Genomic DNA, 26,139 nt, shown 5'->3' with positions numbered 1-26,139 from the left:
TTTCAAACACAATGTAATCGAGCAAGAAGGACAATAATGAGATTGTGTTGCGAAGGGGAGAGATGAAGTCAACAAGGAAAGGAAGCGATCTATAGTCAGCATTGTGTAAGAAGGCGGATGAGCAATGTTTTGGCACAATGTGATTGAGCAGGAAGGACAATAGCGAGGTTGTCCTACGAAGGAGAGGGTTGAAGTTGGGGAGGAATGGAAGTTTAATCTAAAGTCTTGCGCTATGTTACAAAGGTGGACAATAAGTGTTTTTTATAACATTTCGTTGTTGTTGGGTGGACTCAAACCGGTGGGAAGTCATGGCAGGATTGGTGAGGACAAGAAGCATTTTTTATAACATTTCGTTATTGTTGGGTGGATTCAAACCCGTGGGAAGTCATGATAGGCAGTGTTCATTTTTGAAGGGCTAGTCTATATTTTCTCCTGAAGTTCTCTCTATGATCTTGCCCTTCCACTTGAATGTCACTTTTTAAAATATGGCCTTCGAATTGTGTGTGCAATAAATATTACCTTTCAAGATCTTAACCTTGTGCAAAGAAGCTTTTTAATCAAAATCACTTAACAACGATAAAATTCTAATTCATATGTAAGATAACTTTTCCATTCAATTTATACTATACATATTCGATTTAATCAACTTTATTATGAATCATTGATATAGCCTTAGTAACTAGGCATTGGGCAAATAGATTAATAAATTTACTTATAATACAATATACTATATTGCAAGCCCTTAGGTTTGGTGCGGGCAAGCAAAACAAGTTGTCGTTTTGTCTAACTTTTCCCTGAATTGCGTGAGCTGGCTGGCGCAGGTTGTGTTCGAAAACACTCTTAAAACTCAAAAGCAGTTGCAAGTTCAACCTTTTATGTGAGCGCGGAAACCCCGCTCAACTGTCTTTATTAGTCGTGTTAAGAGGAGTAATTGTACGTCCACCGTCAGAAGGTCCTATGTAAGCTTGTGTGCAGTGGCGCACATTCCACCAATGGCTGACGTGCTGCCGTGCCCTGACAGGCCCCCTGAGCTGGAGCTCGTCCGATACACTCTCGACATGGAGGTTGTGACAAATCCGCCATCGATGCATCATCTCCCCCATCAACAGCTTATCCTGCATGAAAGCAGTGGGGACGACCACGAGGTCAAGGTGACCAAGAAAAGGGCTGAGACGTGGGTCCATGAAGAGATCAGAGCTCTCATTGCATTCCGCGCCGAAATTGACAGATTGTTCAACACATCCAAGTCCAACAAGCATCTGTGGGAGCAGATATCAAGGAAGATGAGGGATAGAGGTTTTGACAGGTCGCCCGCAATGTGTACAGACAAGTGGAGGAATCTTCTCAAGGACCACAAGAAGGCAAAACATCATGACCGTGCAGGCTCGGCGAAGATGTCATGCTATAAGGATCTGGAGGAACTTCTGCGTCAACGGTCCAAGGCGGCACCTTACCGGAGTCCTGTGCCTGGAAAGTTAGAACCATTTGCGCAGTATTCTCCAAGAGGTAACCTGGAAAGGCTTGTCAGATCATGCCACTGCTTGCGTATGAGAAATTATTTTCAATGCTGTATTGGTGCTGATTTATTCTGTGGCGGGAAAAATCTCTCCTTTGGGTTGTGTTGAAGGATGTTGCGATGGTTTGAACATATCTGCTGTTATTGCTTTAAAACACTTGCCTCCAATGGCATTATGGCATTTTGCCCCTTCGTTTAGTACAGTGCATTCTATCTACATAGTGTGTTGCGCCTGTCCTAATTTCAGCTCATGGAAACAGAGCTCCTGGAGTTACACTAATCGTTAACCCCAAGGGGTGACGGTGGAACTCAAAATGATGGGTGTACCGTGTCCCAACTCATGGATGTTAGAAGGACTTAGACCCCACAGTCTCTTTTGAAATCCTTTGACAATGCAGCATGAGCTGAACATGCTGGCTTTTTGTTGCAGAAAAGCTCTATCTCTGACAAGGTGTTATATCCTAATTTTGTAAGGCTTACCTCTTAGATTTGGTGTTATTGCACTTGTAACATATATTCCCCCCATCGATCTATATAGGGAGTAATCAGCTTAGATCCACTGCCATTTCAGCCAAGACTAAGAAGGTTTTAAAGCATGCGAACACTTTTGATTTGTGCCTCAAAGCATATGCCCAACAATGATGCGTCATGTTACCAATGAAGGTAACAAAGTACAACTATCCTTTGCTAACAACAGTTGCAACAAGAAAACCACTATCTCAAGCATCCTAAAATCTAGGCAATCTTCCATTTCAATGATTTTGCAGTACATCACAATGATCAAATATGATGGCAAACTTGGTGATGCCCAATCACTAAAGATTGCATATAAACCCATGAATCCTTCTTGAATGTTGCTCCTTTCTATTGGCTGTGCTCTTTCTTTCTATTGTGTAGGAAAATAGTAGAGATAGAATGATAAGGACACATTTTTTGACATATATATGCCATTAAAATGGATTTAAGAAGAATGCTACTTAGGAGGAGAGGAACGCCACTTAAGAGTATTTAGGAAAACTATAGAACAATGGCAAAAATGCAAATGGAAGAAAGGAAGGTGCTAGAGGATGTATAGAAGATAATGGTGACTATGTGGCTATGGCTATGTGAGTATAGAATGAAGAGATTAGATGAATAGATTCATGAAGTGGAGATAAGAGAATATCCAAATTGGAAGCATTTCTCATAGAAAGCCACAAAAAAAATGCTTTTCTCGAGTATATATGACATAAAGAGAGGTTTTGTGAGGAGAAAAGTCATTTTTGGTTTTGGGGAGGCCGCTGGGGAAGGGGGGGGATGTTTTAAATTTACCTCTCTTTTAGGGTGCTTAGTGGGGTCCACTTGATATAGGAGCTAAAAGTTTGAGGGGTTTTTAGGAGAAAAGGGGATATGTGTGTAAGTGGTTGACCCAAGGGGAAAAGGGAGTGGATAAAATGTGTGCACCGCCCCCTCTCCCATTGGTTTACTTGAAATCTCTTGCAATTAGGAAAGATATTAACTTCTAAGCTAATGGGTCCTTTTGGAGTGTATATTTTTCATAATGAAATAAAAAAGAAAAGTGATGATAGTGTTGATTGCTACAAAGCATGTCTCGTGGTGAAAACTTGGCATTGATTATGAGGAAACATTTGTACAAATCTCACTTGACGACCGTTAGGTGTGTCATTTCTATTGCAATCTATTATAATTGGCCAATGCATTAGTTAGATGTTAAGACAACATTCTTAAATGGTTATTTGCATGAAAAAAGTATATGTAAGCACTTGGTTTTGAGATCAAATGGCATGTGCATAAAGTTTGTTGCTTTGCAAAAGGCTCTTTATGACTTGAAGCAAGAATCTCGTGCTTTGAGAAAATATATGCTTATTTGGTTTGCGTTGGTTTCACAGATAGCCCTATTGAAAGCACCTTATGTATACAAAAGTGATGTGTAGTTTTCTCAGCTGAGAGTGAATGTGTAGAGAGTTGAGAGCAGTAGAGTGAGAAAGTGAGCACGACAGTTGATGTTCGGTACAAAGACTAGTGTACCACTTTTAGGTTTTGAATATATATAAAGTACAAGTGAAGGGTGTGTTCACACCCACACATCCGAACTTAATAAAAAGGCACAGTGAGCCTTTATTTCCAACAACCTCCCACCTAAAGGCAACGTGCTTGAAGGTAGAGGAAATAATTAGCTAAGTCTATGTATGTACAAAGCTGAAAGATATATACTATCCAACCCCCATCATCTAGCGGCAATGAGCAAACCGCTCGGCTGGAAGACCCTTCGTAGGAAGGTTTGCAGGGTTATCATCTGTGTGTACTAGTTTGATGTGTAGTTTTCTCAGTCGAGAGTGAATCTGTAGAGAGTTGAGAGCAGTAGAGTGAGAGAGTGAGCACGACACTTGATGTTCGGTGCAAAGACTAGTGTACCACTTTTAGGTTTTGAATATATATAAAGTACAAGTAGTGAAGGGTGCGTTCACACCCACTCAACCCAAACTTAGTAAAAAGGCACGGTGAGCCTTTATTCCCAACAACCTCCCACCTAAAGGCAACGTGCATGAAGGTAGAGGAAATAATCAGCTAAGTCTGTGTATGTACAAAGGTGAAAGACACATATACTATCCAATCCCCATCATCTGGTGGCAATGAGCAAACCGCTCGGTTGGAAGACCCTTCGTAAGAAGGTCTGCAGGGTTATCATCTGTATGTACCTTGACAAGCTCAATGCCTTTTCTATTAAGTACATCATTGATAAAGTGATACTTCACTTGTATGTGCTTTGTTTTTGCGTGAAAGACTGGGTTCCGTGCTAGCATGATAGCACTTTGACTATCACAGTGGGGGATAGGAACCTCTGTAATCCCAAGCTCTCTCACCAGATGTGAAAGCCATCAAGCCTCTTTGCATGCCTTTGTGGCAGCCACATATTCTCCCTTTGTAGTAGACAATGCAACACACTTTTGCAGCCTAGATATCCAAGAGACTGCTTCTCCTATGAACATGAATACATATCCTGAAGTAGATTTCTTGCAGTCAGGATGGCCAACATAGTCTGCATCCATGAAACCGACAACAGATGACAATTAGCATGCCATCCACATACAAAACCAAGAAGCAGTGATCAACTTGATAACGATGAAATCCTTGAGATTGCATGAATGCATCAAATTTGTGATACCATTCTCGTGGTGGCTGCTTCAACCCATACAGACTCTTGTTGAGTTTACATACCATGCGCTCTTTTCCCTTTGCAACAAAACTATGAGGCTGTTGCATATAGATCTCCTCATGCAGATCACCATGTAGGAAGGCAGTTTTTATATCCATCTGAATGATTTCATGTCCTCAGATGCAACCAAGCCCAAGATGGTTCGCAAAGTAGTCTTTCCGGAAGATGACATCATTGCTGCATACTACTTTTCTTTTCTCGGGATCCCATAATCTATACCCCATCTCACCTTCATCACTATATCCTAGGAAAATACATTTACAGGACTTTGGCGCAAGTTTGTTGCGTTCTTCCTTGTGTATGCAGCCAAACACTTTCAAGTGAGCATACGAAGATGGCTTGCCTGACCACGCTTCTTCTTTGGATGGACATGCATTGATTGCAGATTGTGAGGATGATATGCAGACTTGGATACTTGATTCAGGTGTGTCCTTTCATGTCACACCACATCATGAGTGGTTCTCTGACTACAATGGTGTTGTATGTGGTGTTGTTCACTTGGGGGATAACTATGCATGTAAAATTGCAGGCATTGGCAATGTGAAACTGGAATCTCAACATGGCTTCGTGTTTATTTTGCATAATGTGAGACATATACCTCAGCTCAAGAAGAGCTTGATAAGCACAGGGTAACTAGATGATGAAGGCTATCACACCACCTTTGGGGATAGCAAATGGAAAATTTATAGGGGCTCCCGCATTGTTGCCAAGGGATCCAAAAGTGATACATTGTATCCTTTGCATGTATCTAGTGTGCGTGACCATGTTGTCGTCATAACTGAGCAGCCAAGTGTTTCTTTGTGGCATAGCGAGTTGGGACATGTGAATCAATCTGGAATGAAAGTACTCTCTCGTTTGGGTTATTTACCGTCTTTGAGGTATGCTGATTCTGAACTGTGTGATCATTGTATCTATGGTAAACATGCTCAAACATCACACAAAAAATCTATTTCTCTTAAGTCCCTCAAGTTTCTTAATGTGCAAAAGATTACTGCTGTTATTGTTTCCAGCCATAATTTGCAATCCCAAACTGACTAACCAGCCACCAAAGGCAAGCCCAAATGTGACATAAGTGACTACAGTACACAAGAGTACCAACCAACAATGAAAATCCCAAGATTGCAGAAATATCAGATCTGCAAATAGATTTTCAGAATTAAAAAATGTCGTTTGCTGCAATCCTCAAGCAATTTCTGACACATTTAGAGACCAAGCCACAGTTACACGTGAAATCCCCAAAATTTCACTGCAATTTCTGCTCCAAAGGCATTCCCAGGCACAAATTTGACAATTTGGATCAAAAGCCCCAAAATTTTAGAGGATAATCCGTTTAGATTGCATCAACACACGTACCCAAGTGCATATACCAGGCAATTCTTGCACAAATTGATGAAATTCTGCAAAAGCCCCAAATTTCTCGTGTCCGGTGTGCACAAAATTCACTGAAATTGAAGAAATTTCATTGAAATGTGAAAAGCCCCAAAATTTCACGGGCATATGTGCACCGATTTTGCAATTTCTGAGTCAGATTGTCCACTTCTGCATTAAAGTCCCCAAATCCGGGAAAAGCCCCAATTTTCTTGGTCAAAATTTGACTTTGTGCCTTTGCGTGTGAATGTCTGGTAAAGTAACTGCAGAAGTTAAATAATTTTTTTTTGATGATTATCAGGTTAAGTTCGTGACCCGTCTGGTCATGGGTGACCTGTCCAACAGGTCGCCGCCTGTCCATGTGAGTCAGCCCGTTTGGTCGTCGCGTCCTGGCATTTTGTTTGCAGCCTGATCGTTGCGTCCTGCTGTCTTGTTTGCAGCCTGGTCGGCAGCCTTGTCGTTGCGTCTGCCCGTCACTATCTGCAGTGGTCGTCTGCTGGTCCGACTCGCCTGCAGCGTGTCGTCTACCACCTGCCCACGTGGCCTGCGACTTGCCGATTGGAATATTGGTGTAGTGATAACTGCTTGGTCGGCAGCCTTGTCGTTGCGTCTGCCCATCATCGTCTGCAGTGGTCGCTTGCTGGTCCGACTCGCCTGCAACATGTTGTCTACCGCCTGTCCACGTGGCCTGCGACTTGCGGACTGCCATCTCGTTTGCAGCTTGGTCGGCAGCCTTGTCGTTGCGTCTGCTCGTCACCGTCTGCAGTGGTTGCCTGCTGGTCCGATGCGCCTGCAGCGTGTCCACGTGGCCTGCGACTTGCCGACTTGAACATCGGTGTAGTGATAACCAGTCCTTTCAATGTTTGAAAACATTGATTGAGAATTTTTAGCTTTAATACACTCTCTCAAGCCCAAAATTGAAACCAAGAAGGGATTGAAAGAAAAACTCAAGCCCATTTTTGCCCCAAGGCGTCCCACTTTAAAGCATTCAAGGGCATCGGACAAAGGGTGCATGCCAGTTGCCTAGTGGCCTACCAAGACTATAGAGGTGATGGTTATCTTATCAAGGGAGTCCAAGGAGTCACCCCAAAGAGGATAGAGCAATAGACAAAGGGTGCTTGTTGGCTATCCAGTGGCCTACCAAGTCTTGCAAAGGTGAATGAAACCACATTGAACTTTTTTTCGAGGGGGTATTGATAGATATGATTTGTGGCCTTTAAGTAACTATAACCCATGGGGAGGATGAAAAGGAATGGTTAGATCTAACACACCACAAAACAAACAAGCTAACCCAACCACTTGAGGGTGTCGAGGATGAGGGAAAGGGTGATGAAATATGGTAAGGTGGTGGTGAAGAACTGCTAGTGGAGATAGCTTAGGATCGGCCAGGTATGCTCTGTATAGTGAGTAACGCTACATGATGAGACTGTGCATGCAACAGGTGCCACTTGGACAGTGTCTCTCATGGGGAAATTGTTCACTTACCCCAAGTGCCCTTTATAAAGATTATGAAATCATGCAATGCAAAGGAGGGATCCATCTGGGGATGGAATGCAACCCTAATCGACATCCAAGGTTGCATTCCATCCGCGGAGGGATCCATATAGTACAATTTGTCCAATCTGATTGGACGTGTATGATTCATCAAGTTTTTGTCCTCTTTCTCTTTTTTTTTTTTGGGTGAGTTGGTGTAAAAAGAAAAGTGTTTTTTTTTTGCTTTAACCTTTTTCTCTCTATCCTCTCACTGACCTCTACTTGTACCTCATTTACCGCTGCCTCTTCTACCTCTCTTTTACAAGCTCCTCTTCTCTCAGAACTCCTCCATCCACTTCTCTCTACCTTTACAATGTACATCCTCTTTCTCTTATGTTTCATCCCCCTATGTGTAGCTCTATTTCTATGTCCTCTTCCATTACCTCTTCTTTCCCTTTCCCTACCTCTACCTATATCTTTATATTCTTTATCTCTATCATGATTCGTAATGATTGGCACTTGTGACTTGCCATACCATGATCCATGAATCATGATCCATCATTGCTGCTAGCTTTTCTTTTGGATCCACTATACATGTTTTCAATTTTATAAATGAAATTGGATCTTGGAAATTTCTTGTGAGTGGAGTCTTAGATTTACATTTTATTTCAACCTCTCATCATGTTCATGCCTCATTGTTGAAAATTGAAGCAAAGACATTTGTGGTTTGTAAATTGTATTAGTATTGGATAGATCTTGCATTGTGACACTCTTATGTCATGGGAAGCCACTCATGTTAAAATGAGTATATTTACTAGCCTAACCTTAATTTTCTTTGTATTTTTTAATGAGCCTACGAAACAACGGATTTTATCCGACATTTTTTTGTGTACATTCGATACCATACTAAGTCCAGAGATTGGACGGATCGGACGGACCGCACTTGATACCCTAATATTGATGGCGATGGAGGAAGAGGAGCATGATATTGGTCTTTGTGTGGTGTTGAGAACCATGATGATAGAAATGAGGATGAAGGTGAAGATGAAGCACCCCGACTAGAAGAGCAAGGTAGAAGCCACCGCCATGATAGCATCAAGAGAGATGTTGCAGGATCTGCCTCTTAGGATGGGAAGTCTCCATGTTGGTAGAAGAGCAAATCTGCTAGGAAGATGAAAGCATGAAAGGAACGATGCACATCCCATGACTCCAGCCCAGGAGGGACCAGTGCAAACTTGATGAAGGATGTCTACTTTGAGTGCCCCCTCTATTGAAGTTTACGTTCTGAAAATTATTAGGATCTTGCATACCAAAAGGAGAAATAGGAGGGGGTTTTGATTCATACGACTTAAAGGGGTTGTACGAACTTGATATTGGGCTTGACTGAGATGAAGATGGGTTGCCAGTTGTCTCGAATTTCGTATGTCTTCCATAATAGGAAAGGTAATTAGTCTCACCAACTGGTCTGGATGTAGTAGCAAAGCTAGAAGGAGGGTTGTAAGCACGATAAGCGTGATACGCAAGTACTCTTCAAACTCCTTTGTTATGAAACTAAAATATGGCATAGGAGAAGAAAAAGAAGGTGAAGGTGAAGGTGAAGGTGAATGTGGGGTGTCATCTTCCTCGTCGAGTTCATAATGCCTTCTTAGGGCCTCCAATGATGGAGAAGCTTGATAAGACATCATGGGAACTCGAGAAGAAAGTTCTGAGACATCATGAATAAATTATGCATTGTTCATGTACCTCGCACAAAACCAAGCCTTCACAATATTTGTAGGATTCTCTTTACAAGAGCACCAGCTTTGATACCATGTGAAGATATGCTAGGGTTTGCACCGAGGAAGCGCATAGCGTATGACCACAACTAAAACACAAAGACTCAGATAGTGACGTGCAAAACTCAAACCCTAAACACAAAACTCAAATTTCAAAACACAAAAACACAAACATAGACAAAGAAAGAAGAGAACTCTGAAGTGCATGAATCAATGTAAGAAATGAATGTAAGAGTGTACAAAATGCTCAAGGGCAGAGTAGTGAGTGTCGGAGTGTGACGTCCATGAGAGATGGATCTGGAGTGCTGTAACCATTAGTCAGGGATGTTGGAGAGTGGGAAAGAGAAAAACACTAATCATCGAGGCAACAGGCATCGAGATGACAGTAGAGAAAGGCGTCTGATGACAAAGAGAGCACCAAATCTGCAAAATGCAGCAGCTGAAGGAGAAACATGTTAGGTCTCAGGGCCTGCACTGTAAAATGCAGCCGGTGTGATGCCCAGACACACTTTGCCATACCTTTGTGACAGCACCTGGGATTCCAAACGGTGTCTTTCTTGTGCGATCTCCAGCCACGGACAGCTCAGTTTCTCCAGCCGACAACTGCTTCTCTCTTGCACATATGTTTGCCACATCTGCCTGACGTAATATTATTAAAATATTTCTAGCCTACAACCTTAATCAATCATAAAACGAATAAGTATTCAGATGCAGCCCCTTCTCAGGCACAAAATTTGGGGTTTTCAGCAGCAAACTTCAATTTCCACTCAATTTCTCCAAAAACATCGGGGCTTTTGCCTAGAAATCCCAAATTTCACCAAAATTTTGGGTATTTTATGTTTAGTGCATAAAAATTGCCCTTTCATGCGAAAATTTGGGGCTTTTATATGAATTTGGGGCTTTTGTGAAATTTGTCCGAATCCATTGACATTGAACTGAATTACACCTTCTAGATAGACATTCGTGGACATTGGAGCCTTGTCAGCTGCAAATTCTTTGTTGCCATCATCAATTTTGGGAAAAATCGTATGTTTGTTGGCCTTTTCTTTGCTTTATTTTTGTGTTGTCCTTGCATTTGTACTTTGGATAGCAGCTGGTCAAAAATACCAGCAATTTGCAGCAATGATTGGTAGGCCAAAATGATTTGCCTGATATATTCCCATGTGGGCATACATGATGAAGCATGTCTTAGTTGCCAAGCATCTTTAGGGTTATGTTTGTGGTTTAGAGGTTAGGCCTCCAGGTTCGACTGCACAAAATGCTACAGGTTCATCTAGCTCATCACTAGTGGATCTTCCGCTTTAGCCTTTGCCGCACCTCCCACTGTAGATTGGTTGAGATGGGATGGGCGTGATGTCCAAGCTCATGCATCGATTGCACTCTCGTGCAAAAGACATGTAATCCTACATATTCAATCGTGCACAATGGCCAAGGGTGCTTGGGATAACGTTGTTAGCGATTGTCATTCCCTGGACAGCTAGGAGAGTTTCCACAGTTCAGAGCAGGACAGCGCAGCAGGCAAGCCACGTCAGCAGCCAACGTAGATGCCATGTGGTAGTCTGCAGTTGGACAGATCTGTATTAGTCAGCTGCATTTAATGGAGCCAACGTGGTCATTATTTGGCCTTTTCATCTGCTATTTATAGCAGCCCTTCCAGCACTTATCTCTCACTTGTATCTGACAAAGACAGCCTGTTGATGCAGACAACACTCGGGCTGAAGGAGATCGAGGTCCTCAAGGGGGAGACATACATAGATATTTTCTCTGCACCCGTGTATAATTCTGCATCCCTATACAACATTCTTCACTGGAGATTTTCTGCGTTTCACTCTCTTTCTCTCTCTTCTCTCTGTGTTCACTCTCTCTCAGTCTTGGTCCCGTTCTTCCGCATCGCTATACTCTGACATGGTATCAGAGCGGTGAAGATAGACTGACTGAGTGAAGAACCTATTTGAAGAGGAGCGACACAAGGCTGCGTTTCCAGCATTCGAGGGCGAGCAGGAGTGTTGCGCATCGGAACAAGGCTGAAGCGAGCGTGGGCATGTGGGAAAGAAGTCCAGTAGGTGAATTTGTTGCAGGTGGTTGCGGTTTGAAGAGGAGAAAGGCTGTGTTTTCGGCCTTCCATTGTAGATTTTACCTTTTCATCGCCTTCGGCGGCTGAAGAAGATTCAGGAAGCGGAGGAAAGACCCCTAGTTGGCTGCGTCCTCACAGTCAGAAGGGGCTGCTTTTGCATTTGTGCAGGCATTGCTAGTGAAAATGTCTACAGAGACTAGCTTGGAGTTCCAAGCGACCATGGACCGAAAGGTGCCTGTCCTACCAGCTCTTCCATCAGATCAGAAGCTTGATGGTGACAATTACTGCATCTGGCGCTTGATGATGTTGGCCATCTTGGAGTCTTATGATTTGGCGGAGCTTGTGATGGAGGAGATTAATCGGCCCTCGGTGGGAGACGAGTCCAAACTCTCTTCAAATGCTTATGCGGAGTTGACCAAGGCCAAGTCTCACTGGGACAAACTGGATGCCAAGATTCGTTCTTTTCTTTTTCTATCTTGTACTACAGCCGTGATAGCTCACATCAAGCACTTGACGATGGCTCGAGAGATATGACTGGAGCTCGACCAGATGTATAGCCGGATAACCTTGATGAAGAGGGTTTCTTTGGAGGTGCAGATGCAGACCTTGTCCGTGAATAAGTCTTCTTCGCTTCGGGAACACATCAACAAGCTTTGGCAGCTTTAGATGCAGGTTCAAAATGCGGGGAAGCCCATTTCCTTCAAAGACATGGCGATCACTTTATTGTCCCAATTGCCGCTACGATTCGGTACTTTTTATTCCGCTCTTATTGCATCAGGGCGGGAGTTGACTCTTCGATGGGAAGAGTTGGTTCCTATGGTCTTGGACCAAGAGGAACGGTTGAAGAGACGGAGTGCTTTCAAATCAGAGGCATTGGTTAGTCAAGCCTCTCAGAAGAAGGGGAAGGACCAAAAGAAAAATGACAGCAAATCCAAGACGGACAAAGAGAAATAATTGACATGCCATATTTGTGGTAAGATTGGTCATTGGAAGAAGGATTGCCCCAAGGACAAGGACACCAAGAAGGACATGAAGGATTTTGGAGTGGTGGTTACACCCTCATTAGCTGCTTTTCTACACTTAGCAGTCGTTGAGGATCCTATACCGAAGACTTCTGATGCTGTGATGATAGCTTCCCAGGCTCGAGAGTGGATCGTGGACAGTGGTGCCTCACGGCACATGACTCTTTTGACAGTTGGTGTTGCCCATTTGCAACCTTTGTGTGGGCAGATTCTCATCGGAGACAACTCTTTTGTGTCTATTGCTGCACGGGGTGAGATGCAGCTGATTCCAGATGGATATGGTGGTACCCACACTTCGGAGGTGTTGCATGTGCCAGGTTTAGGGTATCATTTACTTTTGATACATAAGATTTGCTCTCTTGGTCTCTTGGTGGAGTTTGACAGTGATCTTGTTCGAGTTCTTGATCGTGGATCGAGGAGGGTTCTCTCTTTAGGGCATGAGGAGAATGGCATTTACAAATTGAAGTTTTCTACAGCTCTTACTCTTCTTCTTACCTCTCAGACACAGTTCGAGCTATGGCATGCTCGGTTTGGCCACCTAAACTATGAGAATCTTCGGAAGGAATTGCGAATATGGCTTGTTCTAGGTTTGTTGGACATAGTGGTGAGCCAATAGCCATGTGTCTCCTGCATTCGTGGAAAACAACATCGGGAGGCGATTCCCAACAAAGCTTCGAGGCAGTCTACTTCACCTATGGCACTTGTATTTACGGATCTTTGTGGCTTGATGAGGACCGAGTTTCTGAAGGGAAGCTTGTACTGCATGTTGATCGTAGATGATTACAGCAGGTTGACATGGGCGTACTTCTTGACGTTGAAGTCGGAGGCCTTCTCCAACTTCAAGGATTGGCTTCTCTTCGAGGAGAACCGATCTGGTCGGAGACTGAAGACCTTGCGATCTGACAAGGATGGTGAATTTATTTCTAATGAGTTTGCTCGTTTTTGTGCAGCTAGGGGCATTCACTAGGAGTTTGCTAATACCAACACTCAAGAGAATGACATTTTGGAGCGGAAGAACCGAAGTGTGATCGGGATGGCGCACACCATGATGGAGCATCGACAGACACCTTAGTTTCTGTGGGCCGAGGCAGTGGCTACGACAGTTCACATCCTCAATCGATCTCCCACTTCGGCCGTTGACAAGATGACCCCTTTTGAGGCTTACTTTGTGACTAAGCCCGATGTCTCTTATTTCAGGATCTTTGGGTGTGACACCTATGTGCATATCTCGAAGACGCAGTGTGACAAGTTTGAGACGGCTTCCCGACGATAGGTTTTTGTTGGTTACAACTCCCAGTCCCAAGGTTATCGCTTGTTTGATCCCGTCAAGCAGGATGTCTACACAAGTGGGGTGAGGAGCATCCCGTCCTTGGAGATCTAGGGGAGAGTTGGGCTCCCGAGACAGTTTCTCTAGAGTCAGAGCCTCTTGATGGAGATTCTTCTTCTGATTTAGAGTCTTCCCTTCCACCGGCCATCCCAGTGGAGCTTCCGCCGGTGGATATACCAGAGTCTTCAGCAGATGGCGAGCGACGAGGAGAGATCCGGTCTCCTCCTCGTTAGGCCCATGACACACTCCGAGATTTAGGGATTGAGGCGGTCCGTGAGGAGTGGGAATTGCAGGATGGACCGCGGAGGTCACAGAGGAACCATGCACATTCTACGGAGCTTGTTTGCTCTAACTATTGTTTAATGACCCGTGTTATGCAGGATCGAGAGCCCATCTCCGCGAAGGAGGCTTTGCAATTTGACTATTGGTGGAAAGCTATGGAAGCCGAGTTGGAGACTATTGAGAGGAATAGCACTTGGTACGTTATGCCTTGTCCGTCTCACAAGAAGGTGATTGGTGTCAAGTGGGTCTTCAAGACCAAGTACCTTAGTGATGGTTCTTTGGATAAGCACAAGGCTTGCCTTGTTACTAAAGGTTTTACTCAGCGCCCAGGCATTGACTTCCATGATACTTTTGGCCCCATTGCTCATATGGCAACTATTCGAGCTGTTCTTGCCTTGGCTGGCCATAGGAGATGGCCTGTCTATTAGTTGGATGTGAAGTCGACCTTCCTCAATGGTGACTTGAAGGAGGAGATCTATTTAGAGCATCCTCTTGGCTTTGGATCCTCGGATGGGAAAGTATACAGGTTGAAGAAGGCCGTGTACGGCCTAAAGTAGGCTCTGTATGCATGGAACAAGAATATTAACTCGTTCTTTCAGTCAAAGTTGGGATATCAGTGCTCTGAGGCCAATCCGTAACTTTATGTACACACTTTCGAGGCTGGTTGTGTGTTGTTTGTGTTGTATGTTGATGATTTGATTGTTACAGGTAATCATGCACAGAAGGTCCAAGAGACAAAGACAGCTTTACATCAAACGTTCGAGATGATGGACTTGGGGCTTCTTCATTTCTTGTTGGGTCATGAGAATTATTAGTCTTAGAGGGGGATTTTCATCTCTTAGCAGAGATACCTTCAGGAGCTCTTTGTGACTTTTGAGATGGAGACTTGTCGGACCATTTCCACTCCTATGGATCCGACTTGGAAGGCCACTTCACGCTCAGCTTCTCCCTTGACGGATGCTTCCCGCTACTGTCAGCCGATTGGATCTTTGATTTGGCTACTCAACACTCCTGTTGATCTTTGTTTTGCTGTAGGTCTTTTGGCGGGGTTCATGAGTGAACCCAAACCGGTGCATTGGCAGGTTGCCCTGGGGATTTCTTATCCCGCAGGTATAGGTACTTCAGATCTTGTTCTGGCAGGTTGGAGCGACTCGGATTGGGCTGGCAATGTGGACCACCGGCGGTCTACTACAGGCTATTGTTTTACCTTGGGTTCAGGTGTTATCTCATGGAGTAGTAAGAAAAAGCCCATGGTAGCCCTTTTGTACTGAGGCGGAGTATCGGGCCACATCTTCCACCACATGTGAGGTTGTGTGACTTCAGAGATTTTTGGAGGAGCTTGGCTGCCCCCAGACTCGTCCTACTCTTATGCGGTGCGACAATGAGAGTTGCGTTGCCTTGGTACGGAATCCTATCTTTCATGCTCGGACGAAGCACATTGAGATCTGGTACCACTTCATTCGGGAGAAGCTTCTGGATGGGACCATTGATGTGGAGTATTGCAAGACTTTGTTCACGAAGGCGCTTCCCCAGGCTCTTCTTCGGAGACATGCTAGATCCCTCAGTCTTATGACCCGTCCAGGATAGAGAGGGGATGTTAGTAATTGCCATTCCTTGGACAGCTAGGAGAGTTTCCGAATTTTAGAGCAGGACACATCAGCAACGTCAGCAGCCAGCGCAGATGCCACGTTGCAGTGTGCAATTGGACAGATCAGGTGCAGTCAGACAGATCTGTATCAGTTGGCTGCATTTAATGCAGCCGACCTGGTCATTATTTGGCCTTTTCTTCTACTATTTATAGCAGCCCTTCCAACACTTGTCTATCACTTGTATCTGACAGAGACAGCCTGCTGGTGACAGACAACACTCAAGTTGACGGAGATTGAGGTCTTCAAGGTGGAGACACACACAGATATTCTCTCTGCACCCGTGTATAATTTTGCATCCCTATACAGCATTCTTCACTGCAGATTTTCTGCGTTTCATTGTCTCTTTTTCTCTCTTTCTTCTCTCTGTGTTCACTCTCTCTCAGTCTTGGTCCCACGCTTCCGCATCACTGCACTCTGACAAACCTTGCTTCATTGTATTAGGGGTGTGATGAGGCTTGTGTAGCCTATTTGGGCAAACAACTTGAGATGGAGCTCATGATAGAGGGTGATTCAGTGGATGCATACATTACATGTGTCAATGACATAATAGAGCAACTTGTAAATATTGATGAAATAATTCTTGATGCTTCTCTTGTTTCTACAGTCTTGGCTGGCCTACTTGATACTTATTAGAGTTTTACCACTATACTTTGTTTACTTGCAAAAGTAGATGCTGAGGCATACCATTTGATGTGTTGGTGTCATTGCTATTGCAAGAAGAGCAATCCTTGGTGAATCGCTCTTACATAAGTATGGAAAATCAAGCATTTCAGCCAACTATAGGAATAAAGGGAAGTCATGGCAGCCATCAAACTCAAAGGGTAAAGGCAAATCAATACCTTCCATGGACTCTTCAAGCACCAAGGGTGGGGGTGTGAAGAAAAAGAGATGTAATGATTGTAGGAAAAAGGGGCATGTTATTGAAGAACGCAAAAAGAGGATGGCAAGTGAAAAGAGGAAACAACCGGGTATGAATGTTACTGAAAATTTAGCAAGTGCGAAGGATGCAACTACATATTTAGCAAGTTTGGACGTTGGTGATGTTGAGCTAAGAAATGCACTTAGCCACCCAAAACAACTTATTTTAGTTAAAACCCTAAAATGGGGCGCGGATCAAGAGAGTTAAGTGGGGGCTCCCCAACTATCTATAAATAGGCAGCTTGCCCTCCACTCTTCCCATCTCGTTTTTGCAGTTTTCAGGTCTTTCAGCTTGCTGCCCACACCTCGGATGGGGAGGATATTGCAGTCCAAGCTAGCCATTGCTATGTACATCAGTTTGGTGCATGTTTCCAACCTTTTCATGCTGATCAGAGTTGATTACAGCTAGGCGACTGCTGCTGACGTCATCTTGCCACATCATCAATCCTTGTTGGCATTTGCTGATTTGCTATTGTATAGACAATTTTCTCTCTCCTCACTTTGCGTTTGCAGATTTTCTCTCTCCTCTAGCTGTTGCATTGCTGCGTTTGGCAGTCTCTCACCTTAGCCAGCTATCGCCTAGCCTGCACAGGTTGTGTTTTGCTGTTTTCTCTCTTCTCACTCTGCGTTTGCAGATTTTCTCTCCCCTCAGCTTTGTGTGTGTTACTGCACATTGCCATCTGCATCAGACCTAGCGCAGTAGTTGCGTTTGCTAGTATTCGACATTGGAAGGTTGCCTGACTACGTTTCGAGATTTATTCAGAGTATGACACACTCTCCAGCTCATTACCCTTGCCCTAATCCTCGAGATATAGGAGTTTGTGGTATAGTATTCACTCTTTGTATAGTGTGTTTGTTGCATGAGCATTGTATATTCAGCAATCATTCATTTCATTATTCTCTGTGTTCATTTTCTTTGAGTTATTCTAACCCTAACCTTAGCTGTGTTCTGTGTTATTAGTTTGTGCTTTGTCATACAATTGATATTGTGTTTTTCGTGTTTAGAGCCTTTCTTCATAGGTGAGTCTTATGCTTCTGTTGTGCGTTGTTCTGATTCATTTTCCCATGCAGATGGTTTATTAGTGGTTGAAAATAGCATCACATGGTATTTTGATAGCGGAGCTTATAAGCACGTAACATCCTTTCGTGACTTGTTTGTATCATATGCAAATGTACAAAAGGGGGGATCAGTTGTACTTGCAAATAATGCTTTATACGCAATTGAAGGCATTGGAAAGATTCCCATTATTGTAGTAGATAGGAAAACTATCATGCTTGAAAAGGTCTTGTATATATGTCGCATAAAGAGAGATTTGCTTTTAGTTTTAGCCATTACATGTGTTGATTTTGTGGTTAAATTCCACATGGATCGATGCAGTGTCTATGATTGTAGTGATGGGGATGCCCTCATTGTCACTGGTACATTATGCAATGGCCTCTATTAGCTTGATTAATATGAGAGGAGAGCGTTACAAGATGCATTATAGGTTGATGCCACCATTGTGGATGACATTGAGTTATGACATGCTTGGTTTGGGATGCAAGTGAGATGGGCTATCGCCTATGGGATTTGCAGGCTTAGAAGGTCATTCGTAGCTATGATGTTTTTCATTAGGAGAAAATGCATATGCAACTTGAGCAGGTTGTTGAGGTATGCAGGGTGATATTTCAGGAGGAGCCTCTTGTTTTTGTACAGCCACCTAGATAGCTTGTAGCAGCTAATGCTCTTGTGGCCTTGGACCATGATGTTAGACTAGAGGTACAAGCCCCACAGCCTGCTTTGCGGGCTTTGCGGCGGTCTACTAGAGATAGACATCAGCTTGATCGGTTGGTGATAGATATGCCAGTGAGCTTATTAACTATGATGCGACCATGTGCAGAGATGATAGCCTCTCTTGGAAAAGGGCCGTGTTAGTTTGCTTCACCTTAGAAGCACAAATGTGGTGCTTGATCTTCCTTTGTTGAAAGCACCTACTTATAATGTATGTGAAAGTTGTGTAATTGGTAAAACGCATCGCGTTTTATTTCCCAAAGGTGAATTTATGCGTGTTGATCAGAAATTAGAGCTTGTGCATAGTGATGTTTGTGGACCCATGTGTGTCAAATCCATTGAAGAATACTTGTACATTGTTACCTTCATTGATGACATGACTCATCATTATTGGGTATATGCTTTGAGGCATGAATTAGAAGTGTTTGTATGCTTTAAGACCTTCTTGGCCTTGGTTGAAAATGTGAGTGGATGCAAGCTGATTACACTTCGTACAGGTCAAGGGGGGAATACATGTCACGAGAGTTTAACTCTTTTTTAATTGAAAGGGGCTCATACATCAATATACTATGCCTTACACACCTTAACAAAACAGCATTGTTGAAAGGAAAAAACGGACTTTGATGGAAATGGCACTTTGTATGCATTCATACTATAAGCTGCCCCCAAAGTTTTGGCTTGATGCTATTATGTGTGCAGTGTATGCGTTAAATTGTAGCCCCACTAAAGCATTGACTGAATGTACGCCTTATGAGGCTTGGAATGGCCGAAAATCAGTGGTGTCACATATTTGTATCTTTGGTTGTTTGGCATATGCTTTGGTGCCATAGCCATGAAGACATACATTGCAGGACAAGGTTGTCAAATGCATTTTTATTGGTTACAATGCAGAAAGTAAAGGGCACCGCTTTATTAAGTGAAATGTGGTATTTGCTGAACATGCTGGCCAGCCCTTCATGGATTGCAAAATCAGCCCAATGTGGAGTCTATGGACATGTTTGACAATTTGTCGCCATTATTTAAGCAAAGTGTATCTGATTTTGGTCAATCTTAGTAACCTGTTGAGGGTTTACAGCAGCAAAATCTGCAGCAAACACATGCTGAATGGTAGCTTGATTTCAGCCCATTGATAAAGGCATTGTTGATGATGAAGCGGTCATTGGGGGGGCTGTTATTCAGGCAGCTAAAATAATCTCTAGATGGTTGTTAGATAGATTATGGGATAGCAAACAATCTGTTTCACTTCCTGGTAGAAATAGAGTAGCCATTGCCATGCATAAGGTAACTTGGTTGCGCAAGCACTCACAACTACTGAAACCAGCCTTTCTCTTGGATAAGGTGATACTCACCTGATTTAATAATAATTACAGCAAGTAATTAACTCACATAAATTGAAAATGCACACTATACCACTTTAATCTTGGACAATGGATAGCTTGTTAGCCCTAAAATTGGCGCCCCTTGTGGTATTTCTTTAGCTTTTATTGCAAATGGATGTAGTACAACTAAGATTCTCTGATCTCTTTTGCTAATCCAAGTCTCTTACTGTCAAAATTGACCAACAAGCCTTCAAACCAATTTTCCCTTTGGTTTGCTTGGGGATTGGTCTTCACTTTGCTCTTTGAAAGACAAATTCAGCTCCAAATTTGATATTGATTGGTTGGCCTCTTGAATTTCCTTGAAATTTCTCAATTTCAGCTTAAGTCCTAGGCCCTCAATTTTGAGTACGCATTCTAAGGTGACTGTCAAATCTTACTTTTTGTTGTAATTTAGGGTTTATAGTAGAGAGTTTTCAATGTCTCCACGTTTGATGACTCAAATGGTTGGATTATGTTGAGATAACTTGAGAGATGATTGTAGGATGAGAGAGAATGCTGTAGAGAGAGAAATTTTAGAGTTTCGTCTCGAGAAAGGCGGAAAACTGCTGTTGCCTTGCTCAAACAACCATGGAAGCTATCACCTATAGCTTAGGATCACTAGAAAGGTTGCTGCCCCCTTTTGTATGCTGTCACTTGTATCAAAAGGACCTTGGATTGTTGTCATCTATCTGCACTTGGAGGGCTTCAAATTGCTGTTGCTTGCTACAGGATTGGTCCTTGGTGGATGCAAGTTACATCAACAACATCCCCTTGCTCTCTAACAACCTTTTTTTCTCTCACAATGGCTCGAATAGACTTCCATCCGCCTTCAAAAACGTTTTTCCTACTTGCATGGGCAAGTTTTGTCAAGTGGCAGCCTTCAAATCCCATTTCTTAGCATTATTCAAATTATTAAATTAATTTTTAAAAGATTATTTTTAAAAATTAATTTAGTAATTATTCTAGTACTCAAAAAATAAATTTTACAAGTCAATAATTAAATTGGCTAGGCCAATTTGTCTTTCAAGTATCCTCAGTAGTTATTAGCCCTTAGGTTAGTATTGATTAATTAATTAATACGTAGTCTCTCATTTCACCATTGATGTTAGTGGCCAATGAATTAGTCTAGGCTCAAATATGAGACTATGTACCACCTAGTACTTGCCAAGTATAACTCTTTATAACTTTTGCCTTTGGCGTGAACTGATATCTTGGGGTCTTGGCTCCCACATTGTGAAATAATTAACTTGCACCTCACATGTGTAAGTCACATTAGCACATTTGTTAACTTTTAATTAAATGCTAAGCAAAGTAGTAAAATTTCACGTCCTCGTGATAGCTACTGCATGCAATGAGGAATCTGTCTGTTTACATGATGCTTTATAAGATGAGCATGAGATGGTAGCTATGTAGACAAAAACGGACTTTTCATTAAAACAACACATGGGCATTATATGACTTGCTTGTTGGCAAGCATACTATAGGCATAAAGCCGGTATACAAATTAAAATGTGGATTAGATGGCAATATTAATTGTTACAACATGTCTTGTTGCCAAAGGATATGCACAACAACATGGAATTGACTATGATGAGACGTTTGTATCCACTTTACATATGGCCACCATTCACAATGTCATTGCTTTGGTTGTCTATTTTGATTAGCAGATTGTTTTTTTGAATGTTGATCTTCATGAGGAGGTTTATGTAACACAACCTCTAGGCTTTGTTCAGAAAGGCTCAGAGAGCAAAGTGTGCTAGTTGCGTAAGGCCCCCTATGGTTTGGAAGAGGCACCTAGGGCATGGTATGAAAAGATACATACATATTTGATTGCTCTTGGCTTCAGTAATTCAAACACTGAAAGCATGTTTTATGTCTGCAAAGATGGGAATAATTTTTGTTCACATCATTCATTCAAGGGGGTTTGTTACACTTATCATGTTTCTCCTAAGGTTTGGTGTAAACACTCCCTTATCTACGGGCACTTTTAACATTCTAGTTGAAAAAGGGTTTTTTCCACATGTGAATATTGGTCAGTGAGTGTGGTACTTACTACCTTAGGGATTGTACTTTCATATCATTATCATATAGTGGATGTGACATTTCAACACTCCTATCATTATCCACTTGTTTATTCTGAGAGTGCGCGTGCACTATTGAATCCCAACCTAATAGAGTTTGACTTCATCGCTAGTAGTGGTACTTGGGATCTTGTTGAGTTGCCCCTTGGCAAGAAGGCTATTGGCACCAAATGGGTTTTTAAACTCAAATGCAAGGCTGATGGTTCCATTGATAGATATAAGGTACAAGGCATGCTAGGTTTCCAGAGGATATGCTCAAAAAAAGGGTATAGATTTTGAGGAGACTTTTGCTCCTACATTCCATATGAGTATTGTTAGATGTGTTATTGCTATGGCTACCATCTTGGATGGAAAGTGCATTAGTTGAACATTAAGACAACATTTCTTAATGGTGACCTACATGAGGATGCCGATGTATCCTAACCTCCAATATTTGTGGTTAAAGTCAAAGAACACTTGGTTTCCAAGTTAAACAAGGCTTTATATGGCTTGAAGTGAACTCCTTATGCATGGTATTCAAAGATAGATGCTTATTTGAATAGCAAAGGGCAGCCCAATTGCTCCTACTCTATACATTAAGAATAAAGGGGGCCGGGGGGGGGGGGGGACTTGTTGGTCATCATTTTTATGTAGATGATATGTTGCTCACTAGACCTAAAGAGGGCAGAATTGCAGATTTTAAGGTTGAATTGAGGAATAAATTTGCTATGTCAGATATGGGCCTCTTACATTACTATTTGGGGATTCAGTTCACCCAAAATCAGCAGTTGGTCATCATTTTTATGTAGATGATATGTTGCTCACTAGACCTAAAGAGGGCAGAATTGCAGATTTTAAGGTTGAATTGAGGAATAAATTTGCTATGTCAGATATGGGCCTCTTACATTACTATTTGGGGATTCAGTTCACCCAAAATCAGCATGGTATCATTATGTTGCAGTCAAAGTATGTGGAAAAGCTTCTATGTAGGTTTAACATGTAGGATTGTAAACCTATGAGTACTCCTGTGGAGCAAGGGCTGAAGCTTTCTATGCATGATGGTAGTGAGATGACTGATGTTGCAATTTACAGCCAGGCTGTTGGATGTCTTATCTATCTTTAACACATGCCTTGACATACAGTTTGCAGTATCTCATGTGAGTACATTTATACACAGCCCATGTACAATTCATTGGCAAGTTGTCAAGGGGATCTTTCATTACTTGCAAGGTACTTCAACACATGCCTTGATATTTCCTAGGGTGAGAGACTTGCAACTACAGGCTTATAGCAATTTAGATTGGGCTGGAGACTAAGATATTCAGTAGTCTACTAGTAGATATTGCTTCTTTTTGGGCCGTTCATCCATTTCATGATTTCGTAATAAACAGCCTACAATGGCTACTTGGTCTTGTGAGGTTGAGTATAGGGTAGCCTTCACAACAATAGTTGAATGTGTATGGTTGCATAGATTGTTAGCTGATCTAGAGATTCTAAGGGTCGTGTGTCCATTCTCTCGGATAGTCAGAGTGCTATTGTAGTAGCGTGAAATCCTATGTCTCATGCTCGCACGAAACACATTGAGATTCACTACCACTATGTCAGAGCGATTTTTATGTAGGAGAGATCAGCTTGATATATGTTCCCACACAGGAAAATGTTGTATATATTTTTACCAAGGGTTTAGCACGTGAGAAGTTTGAGGCTTTCTGCAAGTCCTTGAACTTATCATCCTTTGGTGATTGATGATCCTTGTACTTCATCACATTGGCATTGTAGCAGGGGTGTTAGAAGTTGCCAATTTTGGGCAGTGCCCAATGTAATTTGTGTGGTGTGGACACTTATTAAAATGTCAAAATGTGGTGGCTTAGGACTTTAAATGTGGTGACACTAGGCTCTAGAGTTAAGTTAATCCAACTCTAGCTAGGTGTGGGAGGTTGGTTAGGTCAACCTTAGACCTTAGTTGTACTTCGTACTTTGGCTTTGCCGTTCACTCTTGGGTTTGCCTCAAGGAAAATGTTTCAAGTTTTGGTTCCCCCTGGAGGAAATTGTTCAGGTATTAGTTTTACATCTCAGTAGTAGAGACTTTCTTTGTTTTGTTGATAAGGATATTTTATGAGTATATGTAAGTGAAGGAGAAAGATTATAGGTGTTTGTGCTTTGTGGAATTGTTGTTTGAGTTTGTGACTACTGCAGTTCTAGATTTCTTAGGCTTCAGCTGCCAACAGTAGTAGCTGGAACTATCCAGCAGGGGGTAGGTTGGATAGAATAGGCATGGTTCCTGAGGGCTGAACAATCTAAATGTTACTAATTTTTGTGAGAGAACATGCAGGATGCTATGGCTAGTGATATCATCCATGTACAATTGCTCTTGTAATTGGTCCTATGTCTGAGGCAACAGGTTAACATAACACCCCAGGTTAACACACAACGATAGTATTAGTTTAGTTTGCTTTACTATGCTTATGCTTTGGTTAACAATCTTTGATACTTATTACTACTTTTTCAACCTTCGCTAGCCTGACTTTAGTGAGCTCCATTCTTTTGTTAACAATATTGTGATGTTGCTTTTGACGTCCAAAAGGCTGGTTGATTGTGTCTTGTTCTGAAGATCATGGCTTCGACTGAGCCCTGAGATTTGTTTCAAAACTCGTAGTTTGTGCACTGGAATGTTCTAAGATATTATTTTGTTGCAGGGCCTAACAAATCCGCTCTCTCTATTGAGCGCAGATTGGATCAAGAAGGGCATTCAATGGCCTTGCCTTCTGGTGATAATGGTGTGGAAAATGGGATGCGTCAGTGGGGTTGGAGAGATCCTCCTGGTAATGGTAATCTACTTTTTAAACTTGACGTTGCTCTTGAAACAATAGCTCAGCATGATAATATATGTTGTTGACTCTATACCTGAGCTTCTTGAAGTAGAGACAAGTCCTTGTCCTTTTATGAAGATTGAGATTCTTTGTGCAAGCTTACAATCCATATGAGTACCATTTATTAATCCTATTCTGAAAACCCAAGTATGCTATTTTGATTTCAATTGGGCTATGCTGAGTTCCTCTTGTTCCCATGACATAATTTTAAAAGCATTCTTATTCCACACTTCTCACCCAAATGCTTGCAGTGTGTAATCAAATAATGGTGGCACGCATTTTTGCTCATGTACCTCTTTCTTTCTCTAGCATATATTTGAAATAATTAAGAGCACGATATCCTTGGTACATCGTAACCTTTGAGCAGTTTTATTTAATTGATATGGTTCACCTTACTCGACCATGTAATCAGTGGACATTTTTTGCAGATGGTGATCAACACACACCATTTGAGGGAAGAGTAATAAAATTGAAATTTGGAGATACTGTTTTAAAAATTGGCATTGATGGGACAGCTGAATCTATCAAAGAAGCAATCAAGTCTGCCTTACAACTGAGGACGAAGCGAGCATTTTGGCTGGAGGATGAAGAAGGAATTGTACGGAGTCTTGATCGAGAAATGCCATTAGGTGCTTACAATCTTCAGTTAGACGAAGGTAAAATCGTCTAAGTGGTGAATATGTTTGCCTTTTAACTGGTGGAATTAAGATTTATGGTTTGAGATTTTAATTGGACAGCTTATCTATCAAGCTTTTAATTAAGATTTGGGATGGAAATTGTGCAGGTTTGACAATCAAGGTCTGCTTACATGATGATAGTGGGAATTTGACGACCGAGGACAGGACATTTTACAGTGAGGATGATTTTCAAGATTTTCTTCGGCGACGAGGATGGTTGGGTCTGCAGGAGGTCGATGGTACTCGTGACATTGATTCATTAGAGGAACTTCGTCCCATGTGCATTTATCAGAGATCCTTATTACTTCGCAACTGAGCCCCCCTTGGGGCTCTTTTCCTTTCCCTCTAGAGCTCTGCCAAAGTAATACCAATCTCTTATCAATGTACTACTGGGGTTAGTTGCCAGTTGTGCCAAATTTTAATAGGATGCCTTCATTCCTAGGTTACTGCAATGGGCCGTCCATTTCTGTCAAGGATCCAACTGCTGGCTTCTCTGTAGTATGTTGAACTACCTTGAAACTTGCATACATACACATGATAGAGATGGGTTTTGCCACCAAAGGTGTGGATAATTAACCGTGCCAGCTCAATATCAAACTTGGTCTCATACAACTTGTACTCCAAGTAATCCACCATAAGATTTACTATGGCTGCTGGGGTAGTGTTCCTACTTATGAGATGGATTCTCTTTAGATGTGCTTTGTTGTGACACTTGAATGGCATATTCGATAGTTCAAGACAACAATCAGTACACAAGTAATCGTTTTTTGTCAAAGAGTTCC

At 42.3% G+C, this 26,139-nt stretch overlaps 1 protein-coding gene across 4 annotated transcripts; it reads left to right on the top strand.

Moving 5' to 3' along the window:
• Positions 1–866: 866 nt before the first annotated feature.
• LOC148014811 (trihelix transcription factor GT-1-like) lies at positions 867–26,139 on the top strand. Of its 4 annotated transcripts, none has more exons than XM_087665621.1 (4): positions 867–1,506; positions 24,507–24,632; positions 25,196–25,336; positions 25,465–26,139. In XM_087665621.1, exons 1-4 carry the CDS (start codon positions 993–995, stop codon positions 25,671–25,673), a joined length of 990 nt encoding a protein of 329 aa, XP_087521747.1. In that variant the 5' UTR covers positions 867–992; the 3' UTR covers positions 25,674–26,139. The 4 variants fall into 4 exon arrangements, with proteins under 4 accessions (XP_087521747.1, XP_087521746.1, XP_087521745.1 ...); XM_087665620.1 differs by having other exon boundaries at positions 24,507–24,638; XM_087665619.1 differs by having other exon boundaries at positions 25,109–25,336; positions 25,465–26,138.

This window comes from Lygodium microphyllum, chromosome 24 (genome assembly GCF_053477565.2).
Source record: "Lygodium microphyllum isolate KBCC chromosome 24, Lygodium_microphyllum_v1.1.10, whole genome shotgun sequence".
In the NCBI taxonomy this organism is placed as follows: Eukaryota; Viridiplantae; Streptophyta; class Polypodiopsida; order Schizaeales; family Lygodiaceae; genus Lygodium; species Lygodium microphyllum.
Note: the sequence above shows the minus strand (reverse complement) of the source record. Positions and strands in the feature narration are given on the sequence as shown.

Bases quoted from the DNA above. Each gene is read 5' to 3' on its own strand.
- LOC148014811 (XM_087665617.1), top strand. From the start codon at position 993: ATGGCTGACGTGCTGCCGTGCCCTGACAGGCCCCCTGAGCTGGAGCTC. The intron at 24,639-25,108 runs GTAATCTACTTT...CATTTTTTGCAG, and splicing joins GAGAGATCCTCCTGGTAATG to ATGGTGATCAACACACACCA. The intron at 25,337-25,464 runs GTAAAATCGTCT...GAAATTGTGCAG, and splicing joins CAATCTTCAGTTAGACGAAG to GTTTGACAATCAAGGTCTGC.